The following is a 27,234-nucleotide window of genomic DNA, read 5'->3' on the forward strand; positions in this document are numbered from 1 at the left end:
GGTGGGACATTCCCCGCTCCCTGGGCAAGTTTGTCGAGTCCAGCAACAAAATTCTGGCGGGGGACTGACTCTGATCTCTCGTGCAGCTGTTTTCCTCAGAAATGCACATGCTCGAAATGTGGTGGCAAGGTAGGCAATCAGGCGCTGTACATGTTGCTATCATATAAATTTGCAATTGCGTGCCCTACAGCGCCACCTACGGTGACCTAACACACAGCTGAAACCACCAGCTGTGATTTTGTACCCCCTATCAGCAAGGGATTTCAATGCACATGTGGACGGTCGACCGTAAAACTCTCAAAGCTGCCCCCGCAAAGCGGGGGATCGTCTGAACGTAGGGTTCGTGCTGGTTCCAAACCAGACTTTCTTGCCCATGCCTTCGAGCTGTGGGTTGGACAAAAGTACAAGCATTGTTTAAAGCAACCATTGTGCTCACAGATATTCGGGCTCTTCATCTGCAGAGGTCGTTTAGAACCAGTTTCAATGTCGATGAATGGCCATAATGCCACACATTGATACTCCATACAGTTGCCGACCCGTCTATTGAAGCTGCGAAGCATTCATACATGAATTTAAAGAACAGAAAAGCCACATCCTGACCTGAGCAATATGTCCAACAGTCATGCAACATGGAGTGGTATAATGTGTGCGTAACATTTTGCCATACACATCCCAACAGCATTATTTTCACATTCAAAGAATGCACAAAATGCACTCACTTTATGGCGGATCATAGAATGGGTGTGTGCGGAACACCTACAATCCCAGATCAGCTGTTTCAACTGATGCAAAACAAATCTACATGGTTTCATGTAAAGTGTAAGGAAAGCTTAAAGGCTATCATTTATGTATTCTCTTTCCAGTCTTAGGTTTATTTCTCAGAGCAAGGATGCGTTAAGTCCGTACATTTATGTCACTCTGTTCATGAACTGCACTGATTACAATCGAGGCCACTATAACATGGTGTGTACAGGATGACTACGCGTACAGAATAATGATAAGGTACCAGCAAAAAAAAAGAGCACAAATGGCTGAAGTATATACCAAGGAAAGACACACAAAAGGGGGATTTTACAAGAGGGTGGACAAAAACACACTACATGTATATAGAAGAACCAGCTCATAGTGAGGTACATTTATGGACCAGTCATACTTTTAGGTAAACCCTAGGGAAAATGTCACTGAATGTTCACTTTGCTCTGATAATCACATGAAAGAAAATGCCAAGGCCTGGTATGTAAAAATATGATCCAAAATAGAGGATGTTAGGCAAGACACATGAAGAAATAGACAAACAGACAAACAAATGAAAAAAACAAACAAACCCAAAAACAAAACAAAGGTGGGCTGTTTGCGATAACCCGGTCCTAGAGACAGATGGAATTCATAATTTAGCAAGTCATGCTGACATAAAAGGCAATGACAATTAGACGGCTCACCTTGCATTGTTCAACACACTTATATACCATCTGGTACACTCACTCAATTACAGGGCGTTAGGTGTTGTAGATTGCAATGAGCCTGTGATAACAATGTCATGTCCAAAAGACTTTACCCTTTCATTTGCTGCTATATAGGCAAGCTGGAAGGGCTGAATAAAACCTTTGATTCTCTAAAGCTTATGCAATTATATGTCTGTCTTGTGGTTTTAACTATTTTACATTCCTTTCAACCAATATCTAATCATGGGACACAGCTAGCTTGTTCATTAAGGGTGGGAGTTGAAAGAGAGTTTTGACTAGAGCCAACATTCACAATTCTCCTTCCACATTCAAATCGGGCTCATGGTCAAAACCACGGCTAAAACAAGAGAATCCTTGAAGGAACCGGGAATAAAGGGGACAGTTGATCGTGGGGTTTCGGCGACTCTGTCGGTTCCGCCCATCTGCACTCTACGTACACACAAACGGACACGCGATACTAAGACTTGAACATGTGATATTAGAACTTGGACACACTCCCGTAGAAAAATACACACATTATTGGCTACAAATCCACTGCGAGTTGTCAGCTTTCGTCACCTACTCTTCTTCGCCACTATATGAATCTGTGAAATACAATGAAACCAGAGGGTTTGAGGAAGAGAAAGAGATAGATATATAGAAAGGTAGATAGATAGATAGAAAAGGAGATAGATAGAGAAATAGAAAGGTAGATAAATAGATAGATAGAAAGGTAGATAGACAGACAGAAAAGGAGATAGATAGAGAGATAGAAAGGTAGAGAGATAGATAGATAGATAGATAGATAGATAGATAGATAGATGGATAGAAAGGTAGATAGATGAATAGATAGATAGATAGAAAGGTAGATAGAAAGGTAGATAGATGGATAGATAGATAGATAGGTAGGTAGATGGATGGATAGATAGATAGACAGAAAGGGAAATAGATAGATAGATAGATAGATAGATAGAAAGGTAGATAGATAAATAGATAGATAGACATATAGAAAGGTAGATAGAAAGGTAGATAGATGGATAGATAGATAGATAGATGGAAAGGGAGATAGATAGATAGATAGATAGATGGATTGATAGATAGATAGATAGAAGGGGAGATAGATAGATAGATAGATAGATAGATAGATAGATAGAGAGAGGGAGAAAGAGAATATGTGACAGACGAAAGAGAAAAAGAGAAGGGGGGATAAAAGAAGACAAAAATTAGAATGACAAGTTAAGAAATCTGCTCAAAGCCAGCACGTTTCTACTTTTCCCACAAACTATGGACAACACTGCATTTTGCCTTCTTTTATACCAAATGTCCAAAAAAAAATTACAACGGGACCCTCTGCAATGATAACTTTAAAAATAGTGAATCAATCCAAATACAATTTCAGGGTATGAAACTATAACTCAGTGCCCACATCTTACAGAAAACCCCATCCGATTTGCTTCAGTGGTCAAAGAGAAATGAGGAGTTTTGTAGAGCATGTCAGGAATCTCTTCCCTCCAAGTTCTGTCCATTGTGTTCGCAGATTATGCAGCTTCGAGAGCATCCAGGTGATAAACTTGGAAAAATCAGACCCATGACATGCTGTACAAAGATCCACGTTTCTCCATGACAACTTAACCAAAATGAATGGGGTTTTCTGCAAAATACAGCTGAAGCTGTTATGGTTTAAAACCCTGAAGTAGCAATTAGACGGTTTCATCAAATTTGAAGTTATCAATGCAAAAATCCGATTGTAATTTTTTTTTTTTTTTTTTTTTTTTTTTTGGGGGGGGACATACTGTACATGACAATAGCTATGCTATGTCAAAACCTTCATCATGAGAGTCTAATCCACAAAACAAAAAGCATATTTATGATTTAGCTATTGTCTCACTTTTCTGGAGCTTTAAGGCACTAAGAAGCCAATAAGTAAGCCCTCATATTGTTTTCAAGTCAGTATCTTTTTGTTGAAGGAGAAAGTTGCTATTAAACTTGTGTTACATGGAATGGTCAAGTCTAAAGATTTTGAGACATTTCAAGTAATTTTTTTTTTAAAAGGAAAACATGTCTAACAACATAAACATGTTGTCTAACAACACAAACATGTTGTCGAAAAGTTTCATCAAAACCTTAACCCGTTGGGGACGGTTTGATTTTGCTACAACACGCATTTCCCACAGACGCTTGCCCGAGTATACTTGGGACTCGTCCTCAACGGGTTAAAACATAGGTGCAGACTTCTGGGAAGAAAGGTTGGAAAATGACACATCCATATTATTTTTTTAAATCAATTTGATTGTTGAATGTTGATCTATGGGCACTTTTGTCCCATATCTATGCCTCCGCTAGTTTGCATGCTACTGTATTTGATATGATTTCGAAAAATGCAAAACTTTGTACTCTTATCATCTTTTTTATTTTTTTACTAGGCTGGGGCAGCAGATCTGATCCGTACACAGACACTTTCTTCTTTTGAGTACCAGAAAATGACAAAAGACTGATTATTCAATTCATGGAAGCTTATGGAGTATACATTGGGTTGAACACTGAATAATTACAACAAACTTAAAACATCATTTCTTTCAAAAATATCAAAATTTAAGTGTACACACAAAATCACATCACATCTTCTGCACTATCCAGATCAATTAAGTAAAAAAAAAAAAGAAAGAATGATTCAACACAATTAATTCTGATAACACCCCAAAAAACAACAACAATAAAGAAACAAAACCCCAAACCTGCGAACTAGATCACCGCAATGCTACAAGTAAAAGGAGCACACTCTCTACATGGTATACTTACTTCTGAGAGGATAACCCAGTTCTTAGACTCTGAGAGAACCCTGAGCCTCATTTCTTGTATTGCCCCTATCTTCTCGTCAATGTTTCCCATCGCTCTGCCGTCCTCAAATTTACCTGAAACAAAGAAAAATTCAATTTGCACATAATATCAAATGCATCAGTGAGTTTTATAGTGAAAAACCTACACAGACACAATCTGGGGGCACTACAGAGCAAGCGGCAGAAATCCAGAGTTCTGTTGAATGCAAGCAACTCATTACAAGAATTTTCTCTTGCTGTACACAAGCACATGCCAGCATGTTTTTGTCTCTTCTCTTTGTTTACATTTTTTTTCCTCACACTCATGGTAAAGTGACAGTAGGGAATGTTTCCACAGATTTCAGTTGACATTACTACTACAATGTACATTACCAAAATATTCATTATTCTTTGTAAATTATCTAGCAGAAATCACATTAAAAAGATGCTTGACAAAAGCCTTATCAAATAGTCTCAACATATATGCAGTGAAAGAGATTGTAGTATCGTCTTCAATCATTGTCCTCTTCCTCATTTCATCTGCTAGTACTACTAATCCTCCTCCTCCTCCTACTCCTCCTCCTCATCATCATCATCATTATCATCACCATCATCATCATCATCAACATCATCATCATCAGCATCATCATCCTCATCATCATCACCATCACCACCACCACCACCACCATGACCAAATACCACTACCAGAAGCACAGAACCAGCATTATCATCACCATCACCATCATCACCAACATTATCATTACCAACTACCATCAACGTCACCAACATCACATGACAATGTAAATAGAATCTGCTACATCCAACTAAGAGCCTCTACACTCTCCTAAGTAAAAGAGTCCTCAGCAAAGCCGGTGCCTGTCTCCCAATCCCACCAGGCTCTTACCGACTTGGATGAAACCATCCTCCGTCCTGCTCAGGCTCGGGTCTCCCCCGTCTCCGCCCTTCTCCAGGATGCCCTCCTTCTTCTCCTTGTGGTAACTAGGCAACACCTCCACCGTCGTGTTGAAGAACTTGTCCCCGGGGTTCTCTGTGTTGCCGCTGATGAATCGGTACCTTGCAAAAGAAGGAGTGAGGTTCACCTTTTTTGATAAATAGCTCATTAAACGGTTGCTTGTTAAAAAAAAAAAAAACAAACCTTGGTTTACCATCACCTCTGGATTGTTCATTGTCTCATCTTGTCTACAGTAACATCAGTGTTTCCCTTTAATAACAATAACCATGGAATCTGTACTTGTACTTGCTATACTTTTTTTTTCTTTCACTGCTAAGAAATTTCGTCAAAAGTAAACTCCATTCTCTGTTCTGTTAGTTTCTAAAAATAGCCATGAACCACTAGACTTCACATTCAACTCAATACATATTATGGTACATGCTGTATGTCATATCACAACTAAGCCCTCATTGTGAGTGTATACAAAGTAGAATGCAAAGTAATTGTGATGACACAACAAGCCCATCAAAACCAAGAGAATGAGCTCTAAATGTCAAAGATAGCAATTACTTTTTTTAACAGCTTTCCTATCAAAAAAAAAAAATCCTTTCTATGCTCATTCTCCTTGCTTGCTTTGATGACATTTCTAAGAGAATAATATGTGACCAGTAATAGCATCAAAGTTGAATTGGAGTAGGAAACCAAAAGTGACAACAACCCTAAATTCTTCAAATTCATGAAATTCTTCCGTCAAGATGTTTTCATTGCAACTGATTGACAAATTGCCCTACATCGATGTAAATAAGCACTGAATTGATAAAAAAAAACACTGATCAATTCAGTGCTTATTTACGTCGACGTAGGGCAATTAATCAATCACTTGCAACCCCTAATTCCCCCACTTCATTGACTGTATGAGAACTCTTGGTACAAATATAAAAAATGTTTGAATTTTTCTGTTGATGTTACATTTCAACCATGAGTTGCGTTTTCTGAAAAGATATATTGTCGCTGGGGTGATAAGACCTTGTATCTACAAAATGTCAAATGTTCAGGAGAGCCAAAAAACATGGCAGCCAAAGCACTGTGGCGAATGGGATAGCCTTTCCTTTGACATGCCGTGGTGGCTTCATTTTTGGAGCAAGACAATTGGGATTTGGACAGGACATCACTTAACCCATTATTTTACTATAAATCAAAAAAACTCATTTTCACCAAAATTGCAGATACAAGGTCTTATCACCCTAGCGACGATATGTATTATGCTCAGATGGCTTGACATACATGTATTCTGTTGGAAACATGACAAAAAATTGGGCAAAGATAGGGGCTGCTCTCCGTAACCACGGAGACTAGACACTCACTGTTCAATGACTACCGGGGTGGTGAAGTGGAACTTGACCTGGTCCCCGGCAGTGGGCGTGGTGCCCCAGAAGATGTCCTGGCCAACGTAGGCCTTGTCCAGGGTGTAGCGGAGGTAGTGGCGTATCGAGGAGGACACCTCCGCCGATGGGTTTGTGTGCGAGGGCAGCTTCATACCTTTCTTAAAGTCTCGGTCCTTGTTTTTGTTTTTGTATTTTGTTTTTTGAGGAAAGAGAAAAAGAAGACAAATGAAGTAGAAGTTACAACGTATGCAAACATTACATGTGGCATGCTACTGTTGTGTGCACTTTAAAGGCATAATTTGTCATTTGCAAATGAAATAAAACTTAGCATTATTACTTCAAAATGGTTCTAAAATGTGAGTTAGTGATAAAAAGAATCAACGTAAAAATTTGAACAAGTATAACTAATGTTAAGTCTTGTTAAATATAAAAGATATGAACAATAATTAAAATAAAAAAAATGTTTCCAGACTAAACCATCTGCAGTTATGGTTTAATGAGAAAAATAGTGACATTGAATTATATTTAAGGCTTTATTGCAAAAATTCTATATGGCAGGATGTTTTTTGATACAACTGACCTGACACATATGCATCAATCATGATATCTTGAACACTTTTTAAATCACCGTTCCCAAAGGTAAACAGGACCTTTAATTTGGCTTACTTCCGCAAACTCTCATGGAATGCTTCACAATTTCACTTCATTTTTTTTTTCATTCCCCCTTTTCTCTCTTACAACAAATGGTCAGACAAACCACTATCGATGTCATTCAAGTGAAGTACACAACATGACAAATAGATTTTGGCAGACTGGCCATTGATCCCTGCCAATCTTAGTTTCCATGTCCTTTGGCAAACACGAGACAGCATTGTGTCTGCCGATCAGTGAGGACAAACGGACATCCTGTGCTGGACGTGAAACTTTCCACGAAGCATGGCCAGGATTTCAGGTCATCTACGCCTTTCTTTTAACCCGTTCCTTACGGGAACCTGGTATACCAGGTTCCTGTGGCGTCATCTGCTATACGGGAACCTGGTATACCAGGTTCCTGTGGCGTCAACTGATATGCGGGAAACTGGTATACCAGGTTCCCAAAGTAGAGACAGGAGTGCCTGCATTGGTGTCCTAAATCTATGTCAACTTGTGTTATGCTGCTCAGAAAAATGGCTGTGATAGAAAGATTAAGGTTTCTTCTATCAATATCTGTTTTCTTTCTATATCAAAACTGCATGTATCGCAGTATTATTTGCCTTTTCTCCAATGCAGTGTGTGTTTGCTTTGCTGTAAAATTCATTTGAAGATGTAGGCTACATAACGATCAAGGCTGAGCTCAGTAGATATCTGATTTCGCTGACCCCATTCGGGTGCATGTTTTTTGTGTATTTCAAAGAATTTGCGAGCCCGTCAGCGCATGCTCTATTCATCCCTAGCACCAGATCAATATTTTCTTTGTTCGATGGCACGTGTAGTTGACAGTGGAAAGGGGATACATGTACCACTTGACTTTTTTCTTACAGGTGGATATCAACCTGTTTGTTCTCTGTCAACCTAATCTTGTTTGGGGGGCATTGAAGGCGCTCAGAGAATTAAAGGAGGAACGGATTAATACTCCCAAGATTCATGGTTTCTCAAACGTGAATATTTTTGCTCATGTTCATTCAAAGCCATTTGTTGTTGTTGTTGTTTTGAAGGGCAGGGGAATGATTGTGCATTTTAATATATTGTGATAGAAGTTTGCAAATTTTTCCCCCTTGTTTTCTCTACTTCTTTTCAATACAAATCATTTTAGTCACACAGTATACTCTACGCAGTGTGAGAGCCCTTATCCAGATTATCAAAATATCATCAACTTAAATATTATAGTATTATCATATCAAGTATTACTAGAAGTAGGACTAATATCAGTACTATTATCAACAGTACTAGTATCATCATTATCTTCATCAATATCATGATCATTATTATTTGATATCATTATCATTACACTACTATTCTATCACTGTCGTCCCCATCATCAGCATCAGCATTTTTATAATCATACATTTTATTCTTAAAGATAGTTTTGTACAGTGTAGGGCACCGCAAACATGAGCTTTTTTAACAGTGAGAGATTTTGCCACATAGTTCCTTTGTGCGAGTGTGAACACAGTTGCTTCTGTGAACTACAGGCTGTATCACTAGTACTGTCCATAAAGCTAAGAGTAATGTGCCTTTCAACATCCTATGAATATTTCAGGTGTTATGGGGTTTCCCCCTGCCCTTTGAGCTGGTCACTACACTGCATACAGCAGACCGGCTGTTTAGAATATTACACAGAGAACTCTCCTTCTACTGCAAACCTAGTCTGGTGAACTAGACCCAGATAGGAGTATTTTCAGTGTTCTGTTGCTAATTAGCAGTATTTGATTGTAATGTGATATCTCTTCTACCATAGAACAGGGATACTACTGTAGATGTGTGTGTGTGTTTTTATTTCTTCTCCCTCTCTCTCTCACAAACACACACACAGTCAAATACTGCACAGTGAAAATGTCACGAAAGAATAATCATGAAGTCCCATGATAATGCAAAGGAATTTTGATCACAAGATTCCACAAAACTCCTCAGGTGTGAAAGCATTCTTTGTGAACAAAAAAAAATCCCAACTTTGAAGTCGGTCCTTTGACTGAGTTTTGTGTGGATGGCCTAGAAATCCTGCAAAGTTCTTAAATATAGCCTGCTTTTTTTTAATCTTTTGCAAAGCATTGTGTGTGGAGTTCTGGCAGGAAAGACAAAGCATAATGGTCATTTATGTAGGAGTCGTAGAGCATGTAAACATACGACAAAGTTTGAAAATTGTGATACATGTTGTGATACGACTGTTGTTACGACTTTTTCCTTCATCTTTGTGGCAATTCGATTACACATGTAATACACATGCATGCAATCTTGTTGATCTATTGTCTTTTGTGTCAGTGTTCTTGATCAAGCCTTTCACCCTTTTTCAGGTTCATTCAAATTTGCACCGAAAGACCTTGCGAGGGAGACTGCAATGATGGCCTTTATAGAAAGCCAACCTTTCTGTACAGTGTTATGGTATCCACCTTGAGTTCGCGAGCACACCCACCAAACATTTCACCGATGATTCTCCTCATTGCATGAGCCCCTTCAAATACGAACATTTTGTCGCTAGTAGTCGGGTCCGTATGCTTGCCGTACACTACATGCAAATGAATTGAAGTGCATCTTTGCCCACAAAATTATTTTTGATATGTGAAAGAGACACATTTCAGTAGTCCATTGCACCAACTTTCAGAGAAAAGGGGTCATTAATTAGTGAAATAATGCATCTGAAAGTTTCTAAACACAATGGGTCTGGGAGGCAAGACTACAGCAAACCCTACAGTGGGTTACGGAACCACAGCGGTTCCTGAATCTCCCAGACACAGTGTGTTTGGAAACTTTGAGATGCATTATTTCATTAATTAATGACCCATTTTCTCTGAAAGATGGTGCAATGGATTACTGAAATGTATCTCTTTCACATATCCAAAATAATTTTTTGGCCAAAGATACACTTTAAGTGATCTTACGCATCTATGCACAACACGCGGAGGTCAAGTGTGGTCACACTTTCAGTGTTGATTTGTGCACTGTCGGTAAATGCAGACTTACTGTGCACTAGGCACAGGCAGAGTGTATATGTGGTAAGAGCATCTAATTTTTCCCATTTTATCATGACTCAAAAAACTGTCACTTCAAAATAGAAGTGCGTTTTCAGAGCTTTTAACTTGATATCTCTTTTCCCAACACTCAACAATTGCTGAGAAAGTCTTCAAAACTATGTTAGTTTGGAGATAGAGATGTATAGTGCTCAACATTTCTCATGTACGATCAAATAGAGCTTGTCCACCAGCACAGCCTTGTCAACACACAGTTACGGAAATCAAATAGCGCCACCACTGTTTGAGTTTTTAAAGTTATATATGATAGGGAGAATTGTCACATGTTAGTTTGGAGATAGAGATAGTGCTCAACATCTTTCTTATACGATCAAATAGAGCTCGCTCTGTCCACCAGCACAGCTTTGCCATCACACTGTTACTGAAATCAAATAGCGACACTGCTGTTTGAGTTTTTAGGGAGAATTGTCACATCTTCTCTGCTAGATATTTAGATTACTCCCCATATAGCTGGTTAGCCTGGCTACTGTTACGTCAACTACTGCATGCAGTAGATTGCTGAGAGAGAAACACATGCCCCGTATGGTGGGAGAAACTACTTTATTTTGCTAGTGACACTAAAGCACAATTTATGTGTGAATTTGTGTGATTTGAAAGTGTTAATCATTGCACATTCTAATAAATGTGATATTTTCCAATCATAATGGGCCCTTAAGTGGCTTTCGCAGCTTGCAAATCTACAGGATATTGTGCATTATTAGTGGCCATTCTACACAGGTGGCCACTGCGACAGTGTAGACTGTAAATCGTTCCTTGACATCTTGAAGAAAACTGTGACTCTAGACTTGGCGAAAGAATGGTTAAAAGTCCAGACAGGAAAGTTTGCTGACTCACTTTTAATTTCTGAAGTTTGCCCTTGAGCGACGAGTGGAGGCCGATGTGTTGGAACAGCGAAGGTTTGTAGCGTATCCTGAATCCCGCCTTCTGCCGCTGACAATGTTTCTGTTTGAAAGTTAGGAGAACAAACACATAAAAAGTTACGTCAACATGCAAACATATCAAGACAAACAGCAGGGCTTGACATTAGGTGTAGCCCGGGCCACTAAAAATTGATGTCAGGCCACCAAACTTCCATAACGGTTATCCTTTAGTTGCCAAATTTAATTTGGACAACTAACATTCAAAATGGATTGACATGTTTCCTTTAATTGGGCCAAAACATCTCTATTTTGGGCCACCAAAATTTCAAATATAAGATCTAAGTTCCCTGAGTGGGCCATCAGAGAAAAAGTTAGTATAAAATCCTGCACATAGTCATTCATGCATATGGTACAGGAGATATATTAAAAAGGGTGTGTACAGTTCTGGTTGAGGTGAGGATTTAGCTTTTAACGTTTTGCGAGATATTCAGAAACCACTTATGAGATGTCAAAGAGCATGCAATTCTAAGGGGTATCAAAAGTTTATTTGATGAAAATCTGTTTGGAAATGGCTGAGATATCCAAAAGCATGGTGAAACAAAGAGACCCTAATAAAAAGCGTGGCCTGTCGCCTTTTATCATTATCACTTTTTTGGATATCTCAGCCATTTGAAAACCAATTTTCATCAAATAAACGTTGAATCCTTCTTAAAATTACATGCTCTTTCATATTTCATAAGAGGTTTCTCATCATCTCACCTAGGAATGTTCAAAACATGAATCGCCACATCAACCAGTACTGTACAGTCCCTTTAAGACTACACAGCAAGTTTTAAGAAAAAGCTCTGTACATTATTCCATGCACACATAACATCCCACAGTCCATACATAGAGGCTAGGAACATACATGTACGTGAAAATGAATGCAGAACACATGAGAGCTAATGGCCCCCAAGCAATTCTTCTGTTCTGGTCATGTTTCTATTAGAATTATCCAAAAAAAAAAAAAAAAAAAGGAGGACTGCTTGCAGTCTGGGGAAGATATTAATATTGATAATCAATCTATGACGAGATGAAGGAGAAGATCGCGATTACGCTTTGCATGCGGTACAATGCTGCGCAATATTTCAACAGATGGATGACATTTCTATTCACTCGCAGCTTGATTTCAAACCACTCATAAAGATGACTGCAGAGCCATTGTTGCCACTGGCAACGGACCAAGGAAGCACAAAAGACAGCACCAACCATTCAAGAGTTTATAGTCTGCATGAAATGCATGCAAAATATGTACACTGTATACTAATATCATGTTGGAGTTTGGTTACATTTTTCAAAGACACTAATTTCATTTATGACTTTTCTACAACACAGTCATATATCACCAAATCAATCTTCACTGTACCTTTATAAAAAGGATTGTGCAGAACTGTTTATAGCAGATACAGAAGTACCGAAAGACTTGCAGTTATATCAAGTTGAGAGAAACATCAATAAAACTGAACATATATTTGGAAACTTATGTTCCTGTGCTCTCTGTCATTCAACTTTCTATTTACATCACACAGCCCAAGGGATAATGTCAACATGCAGCCCAACGCACACCTCGCACCCTCTTCCAAAACATTTACGGGAGATACCGAGTATTGAAAAGACCACAATCACGCAAGCACAGCAAAGCGCCTTTAAAGTTTGGCCATTGTGCCTGAGGGCATGACGTCACGCCTGCGTCGTCGTTTGCAGCTGAACATTCCCTCGCTAGTGGAGATCTTGTCTCGGGAATCGAAATGCTACAGTGTCTACCGTTTTTCCAAATGTGATCTTGCAGGGGGAAAAAAAATGGATCCATGCTTAGAAATCAAGGCCCATATGTCTCCAGATTTGTCTGGTATTGTGATTTTTATAAGGAAGTATCAGCAGAGTAAAAAAAAAACAAAAACAAATAAACAAAGATGTAAACTTACAACACATACAGTGTAAGTTCAAAGTTAAAATCAGCTTTAAATGAGAAATCAATCACCACAGTGCACCTAAAACAGATAACCTGTAGCTTCTGCTTCTTGTTCTTTATTATCCAACCCATGTCTCTTGAACCAGTTGCTATTTGCATACATTTTTTTTCTTGATTGCCTATGAATGCATTATGATAATTTCTACTTTACTGTAAAGGCAAGGTGCCGTGCATTATTACTTGAACTATAAAATTTGACTGCTAACGTGAGGCTTTTTTCAGAAGAGAGGATGAGGGCAAAAAAACAACAACAACAACTACACTTCTGCAAGAAAAATGATTGCAAAAGATATCCAAGGATGATTAACACACAGGGAGAAGACAAATGCTATCTTATTTTGACAAGATAATGGGCACTTATCAGACAGATGAAACTGAGTTATTCCTAGCGCATAGGTGCCCATGAGAAAAAGAGGGGTTTCAGACTGAAAATCGATCTTATTTGCAAATCCTGTTTCAAAAAACATTTTTCTGATCATCATCATGCTTGGAATGCAATGAGCTGTTCACACACAGAAATGTCTCTCTTCTCCCTTCGTTTACTGCAAATAGCAGTCCACATTCACAGTTACGGACATATTCCTTACATATCCCTGCCAATCAAAACAAGATGAGTTCTTCTACAAGTCTGAAACCCTTCACAAAGAGCAATAGAGTTAACGAAGGGACATAGAGAGAAATATTTACGTAAAGGATATTAAAGAGCGGAGGAAGAAATATAAGTAGATGACATAGGGAGATACACAATGTTTGTTAAGCAGAAAACATGAGGAATATGAGATAGAAAGATTATGAATATGTGCATGAACGGTTATGTAAAAGTGAAAATTTTCATGCTTTTTTTTTTTTGTGCTCAGTCACGTAAAATCATTTTTTTTTTCTAATTCCACAAAATCAAAGACAGCAAATAATATTACATATTACAAGCAAAAAAAAAATTGTGTGTGCTCTTATTTTCATACTTCTTTCTGTTGCACAAAAATGTCCACACTGCAAAAATTTCCATTTTTATACAGTAGATACGTGAGAGGTAAATACAACGTAAGATAGAGAGGAGAAAACAGAAAGACAGGCAGACAGACAAACAAACAATGAGACAGAGTGTGACAGTGTCAGTGTTGGGAGACAGTGGGGGGGGGGGGGAGGGGGTGGGGAGAGGAGAGCTGTCAAAATGTGTATCTGCCTTCAAAGGTTAATCACAATTTTTCACCCATCAAAAATCAGAAATTGGCGCTGGGACGGGGCATTTGCCAAATTAGACATGTCAAAGGTGTGAACAAAAACTCTGCAAAGAACAAACCAAACTCCTTTCCGCTCTTGCCTCAACGGGGAAAAACAGGAAAAGAAAAAAAGAGTGCTACCCATTCACACTCCGATGCCTCCCCGGGGAGCGGTGAGAAGGGCCATCGACTGACTGATGCACCCCACGGACTACTCCAGAGGGGTACGGTTGGCGCTTTTTCTTCCCAGGAAGTCGCCGCGGGACAGAAATCTCGTGTCCGGTGATCGATGGTCGCTATCAGGCTATCTCGGCAACTTTCACTCCTAGTTGAAGAGCTTTTTTCTCCCCTCTTTCCTCTCCCTCTCCATCCATCTCTTTATACTCTTTTGTCTCTTGTCCCATTATCACTTGCCATGAACAAAGTTGACACCTCAGGAGATCCTCTGTGGGATTCCACTACCCATAGACGAGAAAACAGACAATTCTATGTGTCTTCTTACTTCTTTCTCTCTTTTTTTCCCCTCTCATTTTGCAGGAGTGCATCTTACGGGAATGTTCATCACTTTGTCTTCTAAATGCAAACAGCTTTGCTGATATCTACTGTCCTACAGTTGTGGAAGCAAGTCCCATTCATGGTCAGCCACAGCATCTGGGGAAAAAAAATCCTTCTGTAATATACCACTTTACCTGGCGGAGTTTGTGCTGTTGTGCGTTCTTAAACAAAAAAACAAAAACAAACCCAAAACAAACAAACAAAACTATTTTGAGTGAGATTAAAGGGACAATCATCTTGGGACACTCTCAGGCACAAGTTACCTATGTTCGTACGACATATGGATTAATGTATTGATATGAAACCATTCAGACACAATGTCTAACTATACACTAATGTATAAATGGCAGCATCAGACCTCACACACTGTCATGTTTCATAAGAACTTCTTCTTCTTCCTCCTCCTCCTCTTCGTCTTTCCTTCCTCCTCTTCCTCTTCATCCTCTTCCAGCTTCTCCTCCTCTTCCCCTAGTCTCTACTTTCTCCTCCTCTTTTCCCTCTTTTTCTCTTCCTCCTCCTCCTCTTCCTCTTTTCCCCCTCCTTTTTCACCTCCTCTTCCTCTTCTTCCTCCTCTTCCTCATCTTCCTGCCCTCTTCCTCCTCCTTCTCATCATCATCATCATTATCATTTTCCTTCTCCTCCTCCCTCTTTTATGCCCATCATACCCTCATCATACCCTGAATGAAATATATCAATATGCCTCTTTCATTCAAATTTACTCTCACCCTGTTTATAGTATGGCATCTGTCCTGCTTACCTAATAGATTCCTGAACATTAACAAAATAATATTCTCATTATTTGGATCTAACATTGTGTTTTATCATACTCCGAGACACACCAAACACTGATTAGTTTTCCTTTCTCCCATTCCCTTAACAGCCTTCATCCCTGCACATACTGTTTGTGTCTGTCCTTTGCTCCACCGGCCACAGACAGACAGACCTGGTGGAGAAAGTGTATCACATGACCTGGACAAATATGTATCACCGACAACTGACATGTCAAGGTGCGGAAAAAAAGTGACCTCAAGACAAGAAACCTCAAGCAAATGTTTACGAAGAGCTTGAATGCTGGGAAATACGATGATTGGAAGACAGGAACTTAGGCCAAGATATACATTTAAAAAAACAACAACAACTGAAAAACTTTCACTAATTCCAAACTTCCTCTTAATTCTGAGTGAGATTCCCCTCCCATGCCAAGGGAATTTCTCTCAGCATCAGTATGAGTGTATTTCTCTCACATAAGTATGAGTGTACAGGGTTCTTGCTGTCAAAATAGCTTCGTAACCCTGCTAAATAAACTGCAATGTTGTTGGGTTGGTTTTTTTTTCAAAGGGAGATACAAAATGCTTCAAATTCAGCTTAACTACATGAAGAGTCAACATGAGTGATAATGACTCAATCTTTATGTCTCTACGGTCTGAGAAGTCATTTATGTAAGTTACACTGCTTCATCCCCCAATCCCCGTTGCCCAAATTTACCTCTGGCATTTAACGGAGCAGCAATCATGAGTTTTGACATTTGTGAGGATCAAAAATTGAATCAATTCAAGGTCCCTGAAACACCATGCCTGCACAGAAATCACTCTCCCCCCCCCCTTTCGTCTCCACACTCTCTGCACATTTTGATCATTCGCGCACAGGAAAAAAATGTTCAAGAAGAGCGCGATAACTTTCGCTCGTCAGACTCATGTGCCGAGTTCAGAGGAAGGCCACGACCTCGCGCCAAACAAGCATATCGATGGCTCGCTCGCTCGCTCGCTGCTTCTGTTCCTGTGCAGAGAACGTCTCAAATTTGAGACGCTACCACTGGATGCCTGATAGTGACGGTTTATACAAGGGGGAGAAAATAAGAATGTTGTCCCTAGCAACAAGACATAGAGCCACCTGTTCCCAAGGTGTTAATTAGTGCTCTGATCAACATGTGCAATGCTTAAGATGCAGTGTAGTGTTCTGCAAAACTGGCAAACTGGAAAGAAAAAAAAAAACCTGCAAAAGCTTCATCCTTAGATGAAAATCATATGCAAGAAATAGTGCTTCAGTTTCAGTACAGTCTCTGAGAAATCATAGCCTATAACTTTAGATTTGTTATGATCATGCACACACATGGATAAGGACCAATTTTCCAGGACAAACTCGCCATCAAATTACTTTTTACTCACATGCTTCATCACCACAAAAAACAACAAACAAACAAACAAACAAACAAACAAACAATCAAACAAACAAACAAAACCATGGAAATCACATCCTACTACTTAGTCCTACCTACTCAGTGTATGTTTTGTTTCCTACCATGCTTATTCTTTTTTTTTTTTTGGGGGGGGGGGACTGAGTTGTTTCCATAACATGTTCTTACTTATAAGTTATAATTTAACTTGTGCTATTGGGTAAGTTATACAATCTAGGTTAGTTTTTGCTGGTCTGTGTGGGACACAAGGCCTGTGTGGTTGTGTAGACATGTATAGTTTCATGATATGTTTCCATACCCACATAGGGGCTCTGACTATATGTCCACATCAGGTCTAGATGAGAAAGCCCCCTTTGATATTAAGCTACTTGACTGATTCCTCTATATTGATGTACAATGTAGGTCAAAATTATGGCAACCAAGTTCCCCAACCCCCATGGGCGTCTGTATGTGTGAGCATGTGTGCATATTTGTGCATAAATTTATGTGTATTTTAGGAGAACATGTCTTGTTGCAAAACTATCACACATCTTGCACAATGGAAAAACATAATCTTTCCATGAATGAATAATCAGAAGCATATGAGGTTCATATCAAAACATCCTGAATAGAATGGGCAGAGCAGTTTGGGTTTTGGTGGGATATTTATTTTTTTCTTTAAAACTAAACTTCAAATATATGAAAATTTAGAACTTGGTTGTCAATATTTGAAAATAGATAACGATGGTACGTGCAATGATGTGCAGTGGGCCCTCCTCATCTTCTGGAAACATTGATACATCATCCCCGCTTGATTCCCCCTTCATTGTTCTGTCTATACCTGATCCAAAATGTAAAAGTCAAGGTTCTACGCAGCACGCAGGTAGTTCAGCCAAAAGTGAAAAACAAAATCATAGATTTGTCACGCTCGCTACAATGCCATATAACTGATTGAAACGAATTACTTTTCATCAACTCAAAATGTCACATTACTCATGATACTGCACACTTGTATGAGCCACATTTACAAATACTGCCATATGAAAATGCTGATATGAAGCATATTTGTATGAACATGTATACATTTTCATATCTCTGTATCTATTAGTCTATCCATTCATCAATCAATCTATCTGTCTATTTATACATGTATATCAAGAAGATAGAAACCACTTTGTCTCGGTGAACTACAATTATCCTTCTTTCTATCTTTTATCTACTCAAATCATATATGTTAGGTAAAATGTACATATACTGTTAAGCAAGAAACCTTGGCGGCATGAAATTTTTGCGAAATGGAGGCGATGGCATTCTTTGCGGCATGATTGAAATTCAGCGAATTGCCACCGGCATTCAATGCAAATGGTGTAGACAAGAACTTTCTAATGCATCTTGATTTTGCGAATCTTGGCTCTCGAGAAATTTGCAAAATTAAGATGCACACAAAACATTCTGGTATCGCAGTACATACATGTATGTGTATGTATCTCAAAGCCTTAAGCCCAAACATTCAATGTACATTGTACTTTCAGCGTCTAGCAGCCTTGAGGTTTTGTGCTAGATCCATTTCGCCTAATTAACCCTGTCTCCGTCACCTTCTTCAATCATGCCATTTTGTGATTGGATTTTTTTTTTTCTTCTTTCCTTTCTTTCCCCCTTTACAACCCCGCTGGGAGTAAATGGATGATTGCTGAGGAAGGCTGCTAATATGATGACATTGGCGACAACAGGCTAATTTCTTGGTTGAAGGACATGGGTGTGCATCTTAATATTGGCGTATGACACTGATAGAGTATTACAGCTACACGTATAGCCCCTACCAATATGCAGGCATATCAGATTTGGAAATAATTAATAATAACAGCCTACAACAAAAAAAAAATGTGATAATGAATGAAAAAAGGCAGAGAAAAAAAAGGAATATAATAGAGAGATAATCAATGACAAAGGCAGACAAGCAAAATGTGCAGGATTTCCAGACTGATTAATCAATGTTAAATGTGGCACATTAAAGGGAAGGTAAACCCAAAGAACGATGTGGAGTGAGTGAAAGCAGCAACATTAGTAGAACACATCAGTGAAAGTTTGAGGAAAATCGGACAATCGATGCAAAAGTTATGAATTTTTAAAGTTTTGGTGTTGGAACCGCTGGATGAGGAGACTACTAGAGGATATGACGTATGAGTGGACAACAGTACAAAGAAAATATAAAGGAAATTCAACAAAAGTTCACTTTTCTAGAATTATGAAAGAGCAATGGACCAACCACTTTCAGAAAGCAGGAAGAATAATTGCTACCCTTAACATATGTCAATATCAAGTTGATGGAATTTGTAATTTTCATGAAAAATGGATTTTTGCAGAATTTTCTTTATATTTTCTTGGTATTGTTGTCCACTCATACGTCATAACCTCTAGTAGTCTCCTCATCCAGCAGTTCCAACATAAAAACTTTAAAAATTCATAACTTTTGCATCGATTGTCCGATTTTCCTCAAACTTTCACTGATGTGTTCTACTAATGCTGCTGCTTTCACTCAATCCACATTGCTCTTTGGGTTTACCTTCCCTTTAAACCTCGCAGAAACTACAGGTTTCGAGCGTCTCTGAGCACTCGAGAGTGATAAAAATGGCTCTGGAGACTGAAAGTAAAACCCGATAAATTTCTCTGAACACAAAAGGCTTCACATTGTCTCAGTTCAGACTGTCTGCAAATTGGCAACAGCAAAGTGTTTAAATAAAGGTTCTACAGTTTGTGTTTATATAGTCATAATCCTCTGAAAGCTTGAAATCTCGTTCACTTGTCTCACTATATTAACAGTTACTTTCTGTACAAGTAAAATGACTGGAATCTAAATGACAATGATATCAAAAATTCAATGTTTTAAGCAAAAGACATATATCGTCCAAGACACCAGATGATCTTTGGGAGTCTGGGCTGCTACCCAAGAGGGCAAAAATTCAGAAATAAAGTCACACAAACTTTCGATTTGTTTGCCAGCACATGTAAGCGAAAAATATGTGCTTGCATCAAATCTGACAACTGGGGATGGAGCTGTTGGGGTTTAGTAAAACAAGACCACAGACTCTCAAACATAAGGTCGCAGGTTCCAGTCCTGTGGTTATGCCCCTATGCCAGGTACTTAATCTTCAATGCCTTGTCCTGTGGAGGGAATGTAGGGCTACTGCTCCTGTGTTTGGTTCTCATGAGCATTCAGTGCTTTTAATACTTTGCGGCCACGTAAAACAAAACACAATTCAAATTCAATCATTTTTGTATCATTCCTGTCCATGACAATTCTTTTTTTTCCACATTGCCAAACCTTGCCTTGTTTGACCCACGAGAATTATCTTGCAGTGGTCACTTGTGTGTAGTCAGGTCATTGCTATCAGGCGAGACAGTCTGATCACTAAAACTGACAAACTTTTACCAAGAATTTCCTTGAAAAGACCTTACTTGCACAGACCGAGGCCAGCGTGTTCCATTCTTTTAGTTGGATACCCCTAAGCAGTAAACTGGCTGATTTGCCTAGATGTGTGACATTACAAAATACAAAGCTTTCCTTTTTTTTTTTTGGGGGGGGGGGGGGGGTAAAATGACAATAATGCTTCGTAATCAATTATCAAATTTAGAGCAGGGATGTGTGGGACGTTCAGTTTTGCTTTTCTGAATCATTTTCTGATCATCTTTTTCACACTGAAAGGATCCTATTTTTTTTTTCACTGGAGACCAAAAATAAATGACAAATTATGCAGCCACTCATATTGTCCACATCTTTCTTCATTTTCCAACGGATCCTTGGAAACAACATGCAAATGGTTTCCACCTTTATTCCCTGCTGCTGTATTTCTGGTAGCAGGCCAAATTCCTGATTCTGCTAAGAATTAGAATAGACCTACCAAGATGTTGGCAAATATTGCCCTATATAACATCACACACCATTTGAGTAAGTACTTCTCGTGTCAATATTGACTTGCTTCCGCCCCTTTGGCTTGGCATGGTTTGTCAATCGATGATTGCAAACAGTTTGCAAAATGGCCATAAAAATGACCCTTGGCATTATTTTTCATATATATGGCAAAAGTGCCACAATGAAATCTTATATCTTTCATTTGTCTTTCCTTTAACCCCTGCAGTGCCATACAAATGGGAACCACGTGTGATTTGAGCACCATGGCTGCAAAATGAGCAGCTCCAGACTGAGGCTGGCACTTTGCATATCGTCGGACATTCCTTCCTTTGGAGGGGAGACAAGTGGCTGAATTGCATTTCTTCCGAGTGTAAAGTCTACTGTATGTGTGTATTGTGCAGGGTACGGAAGTATCCCACAAAAGAATTAACCCTAATCCTCTTCAGACCAGCTTCCTAAAATCCCACTGACACTGTATATGAAACATGTTACCCCTGGCACTGGAGGCGTTAAAGCATACCTAGGACAGATCTACTTAGTGTCATGTGACTAAACATAACATGGCTATGATGTTGATGATGTCGAAAACAAAATGCCAACAGAGAAAAAATGTGCTACATCATGACTTGATATTCATGATACAGTGTATTTTACCACTAAAGAGTAAAAATCTCCAACTGTTTAAAGTGTTCAGCCATTTGAGCATTTGTTTTGTATAACACTAAAAAAAATCAACATATCCTCAATCATAATCACTACTGTCATCATCATCATCACCACCACCTGTCCTCATCATAATGTCGTCCTTTCCTCTATCATCATCTTCCTCCTATTCTTCTTTCTCTCTTCCTTCCTTGTTCTTTACCTCCTCTTCTTTATGATCATCTTCCCTTTCCTTTATTCTCTCATCCTTTTTCACCATTGCCATTGTTTACATCATCAGGATAATCATTGTGAAATCACTACCATCATGATAATATTTACATCGTCACAACCATTATCATCATCATCATCATCATCACAATCGTCATCAACATCACCATCATCATCATCATTATCACCACCACCACCACCACCACCACCACCATCATCACCATCATCATCATCATCATCATCATCATCATCATCATCATCATCATCATCATCATCATCATCATCATCATCATCATCATCATCATCATCACTATGATTTAAAGCCGTCTGTGCAAGAGGAGACGGTACTCACTGGATCTTTCTCCGGGTTGCAGACCTTAACATAGAGGATGTGATCGAGGAGCCAGTCAATGGGTTTCTCCATGTGAAACATCAGGAAGAACTCCACCACCATGTTGAGGTCGGATGACTTGAAGAGTTTGCCTGTAGAAGACAGGGGAGACAATCAGCCCATAATTGTGACATCATAACTACTGATAAAGATGATAATACCCATGCTTCAAAAGTTAGAGTAAAATCCTTACGGTGTAAGCCCTTTAGTAGATGATACATAATTGTTTGTTTGGGTTGCAGAACTGCCAAGACTTTTACCCCATTGGAAGATGAGTCCTGAGTATACTCGGGCAGGTGTCTATGGGAAATGCATGTCGTAGCAAAATCAGCCCGTCATCAGCTGGTTGCACTGCTAAATGTCGAATCAATTCCTAGATTTGTAACATAATTTAGAATTATAATGTTCCAGTATCTCTGTCATAATTGACATTATCATAAATTCTTTTGATTTCATGAATGGCAGTTTGAGGTAATCTTTCTCCAATTTACATAAAACATGCAGTGAGAATTAGATCTGCCAATTTGATGAAAAAAGCTACTATTTTCGCAGCAAAATCCCCAGGACTGGATAGGGTTGAATTCCTTCAGACGTCTGACTGCAAAAACTATCAGTTTTGAAAGGTATCACGTGAAATATGATTTAATGTACACTCTTAACTCCATAAAGATGATGCAGACTGTAGTTCATATTTCATCATTTTGCATTAACCCGTTGAGGATGAGTCCCGAGTATACTCATGCAGTTGTCCATGGGAAATGCGTGTTGTAGCAAAATCAGTCCGTCCCCAACGGGTTAATTCTCACTGTGCATGTAAACACTTTTCATGTGCACTAAAAACCAAGATCATTCAGCTGGAATAAAAGGAGGGTTCACATCGATAAACGTATCCCATTGCAGACATCTAGATTTTGCTCGAACATAACAATACACGTTCAAGAACCTGCAAGTAGATAGTCATTATTTGATGGTGAGGAACAGCTGGTACATTTTGTACATTATATTTTCTGAAAGTCTGTTTGCCTTTGTCTCATTTGGAGTCCCTTTTGTTAAAATTTGAAAGTACTTAAATTTCTTCTCTTGCTGTAAACATTAATCTATATTTTACAACAAAATATTGACATAAAGTTCATTTACAGCAGAAGGCAGCAAATGTAATGAAGCAAAGAAATGACAAAGCATAACTAAACAAAAATATACAAGAACAGACTTGAGCTGATCTTGCATCATGGGAAAACATAGAATCTGTACATTGTATAACAGCCAGAAAGTGCAGATGGTCGCCATATCAATAAGCATAGCTTGAAGAAATGACTGGCCCTAATCGATAATGATGTACGAGAGGGCTGTACAAATCATTAATGCTGTTTGAATCATTAATGGCATTTTGTGTCTTCATCTGGCTCTGTTTGATGGTATGCCACATGTGGTGTAGAAAGTAAACCAAGTCATTGAAATTTATTTGCATCTTACTCGAGAGAAAGCACACAAAATTATTGATTTTCTAGAGTACTTCCTAACAACATAATATTTCATATACTAAAGTAGGTTGAACAATGTATGCTTTCATGTCTTTTACTTGTTTTTCTTTTGAACAACTTTAAAAGTGGACCCAATTTTTCACATTTCATAATTCCTAAGGAGAATTTGCACGCAGAGCTTGATAAGCAAACAGTACTGAGAAAGGACAAAGATATAAGATAATAATCATATCATGAGAATAAGCAAGAACCAATATAGAAGCAGGAAGGATATACAACATGTATATAGGATATCAAAAAGTAACTTGAAAGGAAGAAGAAAGATCAATGATATCAGTCTGATGGTGAGGGTTGTATACTATTTGGAGTGAAATTTGTCGGAGTAACACTCACTTTGTATACAAGCCTGTAATGAACCCTCTTTAAAGAATCAAGTGAAAATGTTCACTCTTGAAGGAATGAATAACGGAAAAGAGTGAATTTTGAGTTAAAATGTTCATTTTCACTCATTTTAGAGTGACCTCAGGGATCACTCGAAGATTTTGGAGTGATCCCTGAGGTCACTCCAAAATGAGTGAAAATGAACATTTTAACTCAAAATTCACTCCAATTTCACTCTAAATTCACTATTTTCTGTTATTCATTCCTTCAAGAGTGAACATTTTCACTCGATTTTTTTTTTTCAGAGAGTAGCCTTTCTCAAGCAATTACTATAGCCATCTTAAAACACACATACAACACAAACATAACGTAAGAATATTCCAAACAAAAACAACAACAACAACAACAACAACAACGAAAGAGGAAATCCCCATTGGGGGAAAAGGGAAGAAGTTCAAAGAATGCTGAATGCTTTCAGTTTAACAAGTATTTCTAACCAAATCAGATAATTTTACATAGATCGCATACATTTCATGGAAATGTTGTGGTGATTATATTGAATTGTGTTGAATTATATTGAATTTTGTTTTCAATTCAACTCAGTTCGTTTTGTTTTGAAAATTTCTTTGCAAGTTAAAAACCAGCAACATTTACATCTTTCACTTTCTCTTTTTTTCCACAGCAAAATACTACGAAAAAGTTATTTTCAAATGAAAATCACACTCTCAGATAGTAAATCATAAAGATAAAATGTGATAACACTTAAAATGTCTCCTTTGTCCACATCATATCTGATCTGTTTGTGAAATCCACAAGCAGGATCTTAAATATCTTCACCAGTTTTGTTTTTTTCACTACTGAAGTGGGATATGAAATTGTTTTAATATGCTTTTATCAATTAAATCCGCACTATGACTTTAAAGTTAATGCAGGGTTGCCAACTTTGTATACAGCACTGCAGTGTTCTGAGTTAAAAGGCATATATCTAGTGGAAAAACAGAATTTTACTCCTTTCCTGCGACAGACGTGTATAGTAATACAATTGCGGAAAAACAGTATTTTCCATGGAACCTGCAGTATTATGGGCAAAAAAAAATGTACATAATAAATACTGAAAAAAGTTACAGCTGGCATCTCTGTAAATGACAGTTTCGAAAGAAAATTTAACCCTGTAAATACCACTGTGTCAAGATGACACTTGGACTGCACGCAAACAAGTCACTATTGGTACTGATGGAGTTGGACGAAAAGTGGCACCAAAGAAGATGCATCCATGAATGAAATGTGTAAACTCAGAGCAATGCATTGATGAAAATTTAATCGACATATGAGAAAGTAACCAAGCAGTCAAAATGGTTTGAATGTCTGTAAGTCATCCTACGCTGTGTCCCACAGGAATCTCTAACTCGCCGTATTGGCCACGACATTGTTTACATAGAATTCCTCAGTTGTTGAACACAACAGTAGATGAAAGATAAAGGTATATAAAGACTTTGTAAAAAAAATAAAAATAGAATAAAAATCCGATTAAGTAGATCCTGGTGCTGGCATGCCACAGAAAATTTCATAAGCCAGTTCGGAGTTAGCTTATGGGCACATACCACTTTTGCTGTTAGGTGGATGTGCTGGCAAGTAGCATTTATAAGGATTACATGAATAATCATTACATCACAGATGCTTATCCCAGTGAATTTAAAAACCAACATGCCTGTTGGTAGTTGTACATATGACCTTTTTTTTCTGCTCATGCGCAAAGTGGAACTGCGAACAGGCTTAATGGAAGAAAATGCAAGGAGCAGTACTACTACTTCCACATTTTGCTTTGCATGAAGATAGATGGAGCCACAAATCATGAGATGAGCTGAGAATAATGACATATACACTAGGTGTGGAAATACAAGTCTTGCTAGTGGCATGGCAATTCCGAACCTTTGTTTTCTTTTCTTTAATCTTGCTGTTTGCACTTGTCGCGGAATCTACCTGTCACTTTCAAAAAATACATCCTAAGTACATTATCCCTGTTATTATAGCTAAAAGGACGGAACGACTGCCTGTGGGCCAATTCTATTGAAGATTCCACAGAATCAGTCTTTACAATCCCTCTCCTGTGTTTTTCGAGATTATGCCTGTCTTCTACATCTTATTTTGTTTATCTCTTCTTCTTTTTTTTTTAAACAATACCAGAAGTGATAAAAGGATTATTCTGACAAAGGGATTTTCCCCGACAGCTGCTGCTCCCAACCTTCAAGCTTTCAGAAGACAATCTGTATTCAAGCAAATGTTTGTGATGGCGTCTGAGACTGGGATAAGACAAAATCCTAATGCTTGGCAAAATACATATTTATCATTCTTAAATCTTTTACTGGAGATTATAAGATGACAGGCTGGTTCAGTAGAATGCAGATATGACTGATGAATATGAATGTACTCAGTAGTCTCTAGTGTTTTTTGGACACAGATGCAAATCGGCATTAGCTTCTCTAAGGGAAAGAGGACGGTAAAAACTTAACAAATTGAAATACTATCATGAATTATTCACCAGAGACAATCTGAGATAAAAGGAATTTTTTCTTTTGCAAGTGCTACACACCACTTTTGTTAGGATCCCAGAGAGGGTCTGGGGTGTTTCACAAAGAAGCTAAGTCGATCTTAAAATTCAAGATCCGCTTAAAACTATGGTATACCACTGGTTTTCCTGTTAAATTTCAACATCCACTTCAAAGTTTTATCCATTTTTACAGAAAAATTCCTTTATCACCTATTTTATCTTGTATATCAACAGCTGCATTTAAAAGAGTCTCCAAAATTTTCAACTTAATTAAGAAGTTTAAAAGAATACCATTGAAAACACACACAGCATGCCATAATTTTTAATTTAATCTTGACTTTTAAAGATTGACTTAAATTCTTTATGAAACATCCTCCTGATATACATCTACACAAAGCTACTTTATCCACAAAAGAACCTGAACTTTGATACTACCAGGGCCTGAATTCAGGCTTCTGCCTGAAAACTGACATCTCTGATATACACTGGGAATAAAGTGTTCAAGCAACAT

General features: G+C 38.3%; 1 protein-coding gene across 1 annotated transcript in view; it reads right to left on the reverse strand.

Moving 5' to 3' along the window:
* LOC139731478 (alpha-1,3-mannosyl-glycoprotein 4-beta-N-acetylglucosaminyltransferase B-like) overlaps nucleotides 1-27,234 on the reverse strand; it is a 119,697-nt gene continuing 92,463 nt past the window's right edge. Inside the window, exons 9-14 of the mRNA XM_071642362.1 lie at nucleotides 22,275-22,405; nucleotides 11,155-11,262; nucleotides 6,575-6,768; nucleotides 5,163-5,332; nucleotides 4,242-4,354; nucleotides 1-2,047 (exon numbers count right to left, since the gene is read on the reverse strand). Of these exons, the coding sequence (XP_071498463.1) occupies nucleotides 2,018-2,047; nucleotides 4,242-4,354; nucleotides 5,163-5,332; nucleotides 6,575-6,768; nucleotides 11,155-11,262; nucleotides 22,275-22,405 (746 nt within the window). The 3' untranslated portion in view covers nucleotides 1-2,017. The remainder of the gene's footprint in view (nucleotides 2,048-4,241; nucleotides 4,355-5,162; nucleotides 5,333-6,574; nucleotides 6,769-11,154; nucleotides 11,263-22,274; nucleotides 22,406-27,234) is intronic.

The sequence above is a fragment of the Diadema antillarum genome, unplaced genomic scaffold, assembly GCF_040938485.1.
Source record: "Diadema antillarum isolate AM-2024a unplaced genomic scaffold, OU_Dant_1.0 seq00000375_RagTag, whole genome shotgun sequence".
NCBI lineage: Eukaryota > Metazoa > Echinodermata > Echinoidea > Diadematoida > Diadematidae > Diadema > Diadema antillarum.